At 32.1% G+C, this 9959-nt stretch overlaps 1 protein-coding gene across 1 annotated transcript in view; it reads right to left on the bottom strand.

Annotated features, from left to right (window-relative positions):
- Positions 1–4246: 4246 nt before the first annotated feature.
- LOC137409989 (uncharacterized) overlaps positions 4247–9959 on the bottom strand; it is a 25521-nt gene continuing 19808 nt past the window's right edge. Inside the window, exons 3-5 of the mRNA XM_068095617.1 lie at positions 9615–9764; positions 8017–8134; positions 4247–5801 (exon numbers count right to left, since the gene is read on the bottom strand). Of these exons, the coding sequence (XP_067951718.1) occupies positions 5667–5801; positions 8017–8134; positions 9615–9764 (403 nt within the window). The 3' untranslated portion in view covers positions 4247–5666. The remainder of the gene's footprint in view (positions 5802–8016; positions 8135–9614; positions 9765–9959) is intronic.

The following is a 9959-nucleotide window of genomic DNA, read 5'->3' as shown; positions in this document are numbered from 1 at the left end:
ATGTCATTATTAACTCTATCTATGTCATTATTAACTCTATGTCATTTATTAACTCTATCTATGTCATTATTAACTCTATGTCATTATTAACTCTATCTATGCCATTATTAACTCTATCTATGCCATTATTAACTCTATGTCATTATTAACTCTATCTATGTCATTATTAACTCTATGTCATTATTAACTCTATCTATGTCATTATTAACTCTATCTATGTCATTATTAACTCTATCTATGTCATTATTAACTCTATCTATGCCATTATTAACTCTATCTATGTCATTATTAACTCTATCTATGTCATTATTAACTCTATCTATGCCATTATTAACTCTATCTATGCCATTATTAACTCTATCTATGTCATTATTAACTTATCTATGTCATTATTAACTCTATCTATGCCATTATTAACTCTATCTATGTCATTATTAACTCTATCTATGTCATTATTAACTCTATCTATGTCATTATTAACTCTATGTCATTATTAACTCTATCTATGTCATTATTAACTCTATGTCATTATTAACTCTATCTATGTCATTATTAACTCTATCTATGCCATTATTAACTCTATGTCATTATTAACTCTATCTATGTCATTATTAACTCTATCTATGCCATTATTAACTCTATGTCATTATTAACTCTATCTATGTCATTATTAACTCTATGTCATTATTAACTCTATCTATGTCATTATTAACTCTATCTATGCCATTATTAACTCTATGTCATTATTAACTCTATCTATGTCATTATTAACTCTATGTCATTATTAACTCTATCTATGTCATTATTAACTCTATGTCATTATTAACTCTATCTATGTCATTATTAACTCTATCTATGCCATTATTAACTCTATGTCATTATTAACTCTATCTATGTCATTATTAACTCTATCTATGTCATTATTAACTCTATCTATGCCATTATTAACTCTATGTCATTATTAACTCTATCTATGTCATTATTAACTCTATCTATGCCATTATTAACTCTATCTATGCCATTATTAACTCTATGTCATTATTAACTCTATCTATGTCATTATTAACTCTATCTATGCCATTATTAACTCTATCTATGCCATTATTAACTCTATCTATGTCATTATTAACTCTATCTATGTCATTATTAACTCTATCTATGTCATTATTAACTCTATCTATGCCATTATTAACTCTATCTATGCCATTATTAACTCTATGTCATTATTAACTCTATCTATGCCATTATTAACTCTATCTATGTCATTATTAACTCTATCTATGTCATTATTAACTCTATCTATGTCATTATTAACTCTATCTATGTTATTATTAACTCTATCTATGTCATTATTAACTCTATGTCATTATTAACTCTATCTATGTCATTATTAACTCTATCTATGTCATTATTAACTCTATCTATGTCATTATTAACTCTATCTATGCCATTATTAACTCTATCTATGCCATTATTAACTCTATCTATGTCATTATTAACTCTATCTATGTCATTATTAACTCTATCTATGCCATTATTAACTCTATCTATGTCATTATTAACTCTATCTATGCCATTATTAACTCTATCTATGTCATTATTAACTCTATCTATGTCATTATTAACTCTATCTATGTCATTATTAACTCTATCTATGCCATTATTAACTCTATGTCATTATTAACTCTATCTATGTCATTATTAACTCTATCTATGTCATTATTAACTCTATCTATGTCATTATTAACTCTATCTATGTCATTATTAACTCTATCTATGTCATTATTAACTTTATCTATGTCATTATTAACTCTATCTATGCCATTATTAACTCTATCTATGCCATTATTAACTCTATCTATGCCATTATTAACTCTATGTCATTATTAACTCTATCTATGCCATTATTAACTCTATCTATGCCATTATTAACTCTATCTATGCCATTATTAACTCTATCTATGTCATTATTAACTCTATCTATGTCATTATTAACTCTATGTCATTATTAACTCTATCTATGCCATTATTAACTCTATCTATGCCATTATTAACTCTATCTATGCCATTATTAACTCTATCTATGTCATTATTAACTCTATCTATGTCATTATTAACTCTATCTATGTCATTATTAACTCTATCTATGTCATTATTAACTCTATCTATGTCATTATTAACTCTATCTATGCCATTATTAACTCTATCTATGCCATTATTAACTCTATCTATGCCATTATTAACTCTATCTATGTCATTATTAACTCTATCTATGTCATTATTAACTCTATCTATGTCATTATTAACTCTATCTATGCCATTATTAACTCTATCTATGCCATTATTAACTCTATCTATGCCATTATTAACTCTATCTATGCCATTATTAACTCTATCTATGTCATTATTAACTCTATCTATGCCATTATTAACTCTATCTATGTCATTATTAACTCTATCTATGTCATTATTAACTCTATCTATGCCATTATTAACTCTATCTATGCCATTATTAACTCTATCTATGCCATTATTAACTCTATCTATGTCATTATTAACTCTATCTATGTCATTATTAACTCTATCTATGTCATTATTAACTCTATCTATGTCATTATTAACTCTATGTCATTATTAACTCTATCTATGCCATTATTAACTCTATCTATGTCATTATTAACTCTATCTATGTCATTATTAACTCTATCTATGTCATTATTAACTCTATCTATGTCATTATTAACTCTATCTATGTCATTATTAACTCTATCTATGTCATTATTAACTCTATGTCATTATTAACTCTATCTATGTCATTATTAACTCTATCTATGTCATTATTTACTCTATCTATGCCATTATTAACTCTATGTCATTATTAACTCTATCTATGTCATTATTAACTCTATCTATGTCATTATTAACTCTATCTATGTCATTATTTACTCTATCTATGCCATTATTAACTCTATGTCATTATTAACTTTATCTATGTCATTATTAACTCTATCTATGTCATTATTAACTCTATGTCATTATTAACTCTATCTATGTCATTATTAACTCTATCTATGCCATTATTAACTCTATGTCATTATTAACTCTATCTATGTCATTATTAACTCTATGCCATTATTAACTCTATCTATGTCATTATTAACTCTATCTATGTCATTATTAACTCTATCTATGCCATTATTAACTCTATCTATGTCATTATTAACTCTATCTATGTCATTATTAACTCTATCTATGCCATTATTAACTCTATGTCATTATTAACTCTATCTATGTCATTATTAACTCTATGTCATTATTAACTCTATCTATGTCATTATTAACTCTATCTATGCCATTATTAACTCTATCTATGTCATTATTAACTCTATCTATGTCATTATTAACTCTATCTATGCCATTATTAACTCTATGTCATTATTAACTCTATCTATGCCATTATTAACTCTATCTATGTCATTATTAACTCTATGTCATTATTAAAATTGCTAGACTCAAAAAATAAATCTGTATCGTCAGCATACAGAATAGGTTTCAAATGATTAGTACACAACACAAGATCATTAATATATATCAAGAATGAAGTTTGACACAGGATAGAACCCTGAGAAATCCCACAATTTACACTTGAAAAGCTGGATTTGGAGTTTTTTTATAAATGTTACTTGTTTTCCATATTCTAAATAGTTTTTAATCCTGTGAGTAGAAGACGATGAAAAGTGCATTGACCTTAATTTGTGAATGAGTGAGTACCTGGTGGTCAATAGTGTCGAATCAATTGCTAAAATCAAGAAATATCCCTTGTACTGCTTTGCCATGGTTCATTGCAGATAAAACTTTATTTGTAAGCTCAATTAATGCTGACTAGCGCTTTGATTTCTTTCTGAAACCAAATTGTTGTGTTGTAAGAATGTTGTTATTTTCTAAATATTTGCATATTAGTAACATTGAACAGTAAAGTTTCTCTCATATCACCTGCCAGTAATATAGCGCAAATCTTCCGCATCTCTTTCAAGCCATTTTACCATAAAGTTGTGAAATGGAAAAATAAGTACTGGTACGGTTATACTGTGGATAGGATATTTACTGTTTATGTAAGGTTGCTGCACAAAATAATGTCCATTCATAAACTCATCTTTGTAAAGAAATATGCGTCTGGTCATTTTCTATTTGTTTATACTAGAAAGAGGTCTCAGCATTAGCAGATGGTTTGATGAATGTAGATCTTTTCGACGCGAATATTTACTTGAATTTCAGCAATGAAGCTTCACATGTGTGCCTATCGTTTCAATATGCTTGCAGCCGATTATTTGTTGCATTTGCTCGCACACCTTCTAACCTAGCTGTGATGTTAGAGTGTTGAAAATGCCACTTCTGCGTCAGATAAAATCTCGCTGCCTGCAGGATTTGTGTCTACAAAATCATTCAAGGCGTTAAACATTAATTTCAATGATGTCTAGTTAGTGCTTTTATCGACGATAAGTTTTATTGTCTGGCTATTGACATCTTTTCAAAATAAACAATATATATATATTGTTTATTATAGGTATTATATTGTTTCTAAAGGTGGTGTATATATATACAAATGTAGATATATATATATACATATACCACCTTTAGAATATTTTCTAGTTTGTCGAGAAATGGCATTGAATAATATATCAGGTTTTTCCGTGTATGGTAAAGATTTTCTAAATTCATGTTGTAAATGAAAAGGTGTTAGGATTTTAAAGAATTTGCAAAACGAAACTTATTTATTTGTACTTCATGAACTTTGATGCTCTTTGACTCAGAAATATGATGGCTGAATTATAGTCAGTTTTGCTGGGAAACTTCACATTATATTAGCGTTCATTGACATGAGTAAATGATACCCTATCATTTCATTCAGTAGTTGTCACACCTCGTACTTTTTAAGGTGCCCTTTGATCAGTTTGATGAAGTGAGAAGGCTGCTCATAAAGAAGCAAAATAGTCAGAAGGCTGCTGCCGCTGCCAAGCTGTCCAACGGACTGTGATAGAAGACAAATCATAGGAGTTTTAAACTCTCATTCATGTAGTATAAGTTAGTTTATGAATAGTACCTTAGCGCAAAGCACTGTACATTAGCTATAACTGTCAAAGCATTAACAAATGCTTTTTGTTGTCATATCCTATGTTGTTCTGTTATGGTCAGTACTCTAGGTACTCAGCGCTGTAAACAATTTATATTTTTATATTATGCCAGTTCATTTTTATGTTTACTATGGAAGATTAAGTGTTGATACACATCCGTCCCAGTTGGCCTCAATTATGCGGGTAAATGTAGAAGGGAGCCTGGCCCAAACTGGTGTATCAAAAAAAATTTTGTGATATGTACAATAACTCCAGTCAATTTGTGTCACAGACAATATTTACATGTACTTGGTAGTTATTACTATTATTATAAATTGCTTCATAAGTCATTTTGAAGCTATTTTTGACATAAACCATGGACAGCAGCAATACCTGTTTGAAAAATAAAAATGCAAAAAGTTTAAAAAGATTTTTTACATTACATGCATTTGCTGATATGACTACTTTGAGATATCAGTTTTAACTTTTGTTTATAAACGGCAAATACCATCACATTAGCTATGATTTTCAAATGTTTACAAGTCGCAGTCAGTGTCAACTTTGCGAATTTTCTTTGTCACTGCCGATAGTCGATTCCTCAAGCATGGACGCGCTAGCAGTGAGGCTTTCATCATCAGAATCATCATCCACATCGTACATAAACAGCCTCACACGCCGACTTGATAGCATCTGAAAAGTGCAAATAAACTACATAAACCCTAAGCGTAGAAGTGTAACAGTTCCTTAGAATTATAAAGTAGCCTTTCTATTAAGTAGTTAGGCAATCTTATAGTCACTCTTACAATAATGATGTGACCAATTGTAGTCGTGATATATCACTAAACCTGGCTAGCCTTCACCATGTATGTTTTAATGTAAGTAATATAAATATTTGTTAACCATGACAGATTGCGCAAAGACTTCACAGTAATTGACAGTCAGTCATGTTTATTGGTTTTGCTTTCCTCCTGGTTGCAAGTAATTTTACAAAAACTAACCTTAGGAACAATGACCTATCACCATGACAATAGATTTTTAACTTTACATTTTATGCGTACATGTAGGTCTATTGCAAGACTCTGGGCTGCAAATATTGTCTTATCTACTCCATTAACACCATTTCATGTAAAATATAAAAAATCGCACTGATGGTCAATCGTATAAATGCTCAACCTACACATGAGTGGATAACTTCTCGCTTTTTGATAACTGCGTATGGCGGATTCGTTATTCAGTACTTTTACAGGCTAATGATAAATATAACTATTTCTGAGATGTTAAGAAGATTGCCAAGCGATAGAAAGTGAGCAGAGGAGCACCGAAGGTTTTCCAAATTAAATGAAAACAAATTTTCACTTTCCAAGAAATGACAGATGGCTGAACAATTTGTGTTAATTAAATGGAAGCATAGGTGCCAACTCGTAAACAACTCATGCCTTGTATCTAGACATTATAACTTTATGCAAAAAGCCCTATTCCATTACTGTGTGCATGAAGTAAAACACAACTCCTGTAAAATGGGTGGCCCACAAAAGGTCCAAGGGATGATACAGGATATCGGAGAGGCGTTATTTATACAGGATAGCATGGGAGAAGCGACTGTCGTATTGATGGCGCACGACAGAAAAGAGACTGCAGACGCACGGAGACTGTTTATTACAAGTCTAAAGTATCTGAAGCTTGTATAGATTTTGTAATTGTTATGAGTCTTTCTCCGTTTTGTAAAATTTTATTTTACAATTTTTGTAACAACTTGATTATATTTCGCATGTTTATGATGCGCAATAATAAGATCGCTAGAATTTGAACTAGAAGACAAAGTAAATCGAACTAATCCCATTAACAAATGATTTTCCATTGTCCAGCAGATTTCCAGTGCCCAGCAGAACATGCCCTGCATCTCGGCATCATACTCTCACATACTAAAGTTGTCAACGACTGGTTACAGTTGTTTTCCCCCTAAAGTGAAAAGTGGGGACCCTGAGCCCTAAAACTGATAGACACCTGTGTATTAGCTAGGGACGGCATTTGTAATCTGGAAAAGTGTGATCGACTATCGTTGGAGTTGTTCCACCGATAACGATAGCTAGCGAATTATCAATGAGCAGAGTTCACCGATAGTTATCGTGTGACTTGGCAGCTGGTAAAACTATTGTATTATCGAGAAGATAACTTCACCAGCCCGATGACCAGATCGAGGATTGTGAGAAGCGATGGAAAAGGAAAAGCTGCAGAAAAAAATCTGTAAAAGAAACAAAAACTATCTGCAAAACTATTGGGTTATATTCTTTTTTATTATTCGATAACGATATATAAGTTTCGGTTGTTTTGATAGGCTAAAAATAGGCAACATATTCATATCAAGAAGACAACTACCGACTATCGCAGTTGACTATCGAGCTATCGCGCAACCCTAGTATTAGCTCTCCTTCCAACCTAAACTGCTGTGCCTGCAGCATGAAAAACTTTGCACGCATAATCACCAGATAAAATTACAAGTTTGATTAGGTAAATATTTTTCAATGTGTATTTATATTTGGAGCTCTCGGCGTTGTGAATACCGTTTGTGATATTGTAAATATAATGGACTGATCTATGTAACTGCCTTCACCCGTACTAGCTCTGAATATTTATGGACAATACTAACTATTAAACTCTCGACATAACATTATGCTCACTTGTTGGATAATACGCTAATAGAGCTGTTAACGTCCGTGACCTTAGCGCGTTCCTTTCATGCACATAAATAAGTTTCTAACACGAAATTCCTACAGACATCCACTCGTGTGACAACCAACTTGTCAAATGAAAACGATACAAGTTTTTCATAATAACTTTGTGAGGTTGTGCTTTTTAGGATTCCACGAATAACAGAAAAAAATTATATTAGCAAGATATTACTTACCACACTCCCAATATCTCTTTTACCACTGCTGCTTGTGCATAAAGCATTGGTAGCATTTTGCAGTATCTTTATGTATGAAGGACAGATCCATGGAGCAGCATCAACCACTGTAGGTGCACTGCAATCCATAAGCTACATCAATGCTATTGTTATGATATCATAGCTAATGTACTGAAAATAAACAGCATGAAATTGAACTGACTACTCCCAAACTGCCAAAAACCCTGAAATGATGAAACATGAAGCAAATAGGTTACACAAATTTCTTAACAGAAGATATGACAAGTATTGCCAGTAAAATTACAAGGAAGATAGGATTACCATTAATCAAGAGAAGGCAACTTGAAATTATCCAAGCATGATTTTTATAAAATCTTAAAGGTTGACTCGCAACAAAATTCACATTACAGTTATTTGGTACCAAAAAGTTCACCATGCCTTACTCTGCTGTGTTGTAGGTGCCAAATATGTGGAAATGTGATGACAAGCTCTTAAAAGCTCAAAAACGAACAGTTAATCGCAGCCATCACGAAAACGTCATAGTTTGGAATCTTTATTATTTCGATGACCGTACTCAAACATTGTGGTTATTGTTTTGACACGTGATGTCACTTGAAATCGAAGGCCAATAACTCAATATAAAACGACTAAATATAAAATTTATCGTAGCACTAGTTTATGACAAACACTTTGGGTTCTACCGGAAAGCCCGTATCAAATATAGATGCTCGCTACTTTACAGGTTTTTTTCGGCTTAATCTAATCATCTAATTGTAATCTGATCGCGTGACAGATACTTCCTGCCAAATAGCACGAACAATTTCTGCAGCATCTTCTGCCTATCACAGGTGACCAACAGGCTCGTCATGTTTACCAGAAGATGATATGTAGTCCTTCGAGCTAAGGTTAAAAAATTAAATGAATGTTTTGGTTTTGAGATATCAATGCTCAAAGTGACATTACAATGATGATGAAATAGACGCGTAAGGACAATAGACATGGTTTTATTGATTGCGTGAAGTATATTTGTGAGAATATTTCGACGAATAAGGTTGCATGAAAGTGTAAACTGAAGCCATCGTGTTCAACTACGTCCCATTTGAGCCGTTTCTGAAAGTGATTCCAACCTACGGCGCTTTTGTGATGGCTGTGATTAACCGTTCATTTTTGAGCTTTTAAGAGCTTGTAATCACATCTCCACATATTTTGTTGCTACAACACAGCAGAGTTAGACATGCTGAATCTTTTGATACCAAATAACTGTAATATGAATTTTGTTGCAAGTCAACCTCTAACATTAAGGCTAAGCATAGTAGTTGGACAGCAAATAAACCAACTGTTGGCATACTCGTAGTTCACTTATTTTAGTACCATGTCTGGTGACTGGTAGTTGAGGAGTGTCATGTGATCTACTGCTAACACCACTGAGTGGAAGCTATCCTCATACTTTGCTATACATGGCAGCAGGTTAGCAGCCAATAAAATAAGTCACAAAGCCTCTAGCAGCTTTCAAGCACAAATATTCTGCAGCTTTAAAATTAGCGCAGATCTGAAGATAAAGGACTGCCAGCGCATGTCACTAACGAGTACGTACAAACCTGTCGCAGACCCAGTAGTCTGAAGGTATATTTGCAAGGTTTAACCGAACTGTCAGATATGCCTGTTGGTCTTCATCTCTTTGTTGAAGCAACACAATGATCTCTTCTTTGAGATAATGATCAAAGTCGAGCACCTTATGGATTTGACATCTACAATCAGTGAATTGAGTACATTCACATCAATTTGACAGTAAGAATATTAGCCAATAGAGGCGATGCATTGTGGTGGGCCTTCTGCTGAGAAACAATCGGTGCATACAATCCCAATTGTATGCCAAATATGAAACAGCCTTTTAGCATACATGTGTAGAGCAGATACCAAGACAATGTAAGGTAATATGGATG

Source organism: Watersipora subatra, unplaced genomic scaffold (assembly GCF_963576615.1).
Source record: "Watersipora subatra unplaced genomic scaffold, tzWatSuba1.1 SCAFFOLD_231, whole genome shotgun sequence".
In the NCBI taxonomy this organism is placed as follows: domain Eukaryota; kingdom Metazoa; phylum Bryozoa; class Gymnolaemata; order Cheilostomatida; family Watersiporidae; genus Watersipora; species Watersipora subatra.
The sequence above is the reverse complement of the archived record's forward strand: the minus strand, read 5'-3'. Positions and strand labels throughout refer to the sequence as shown.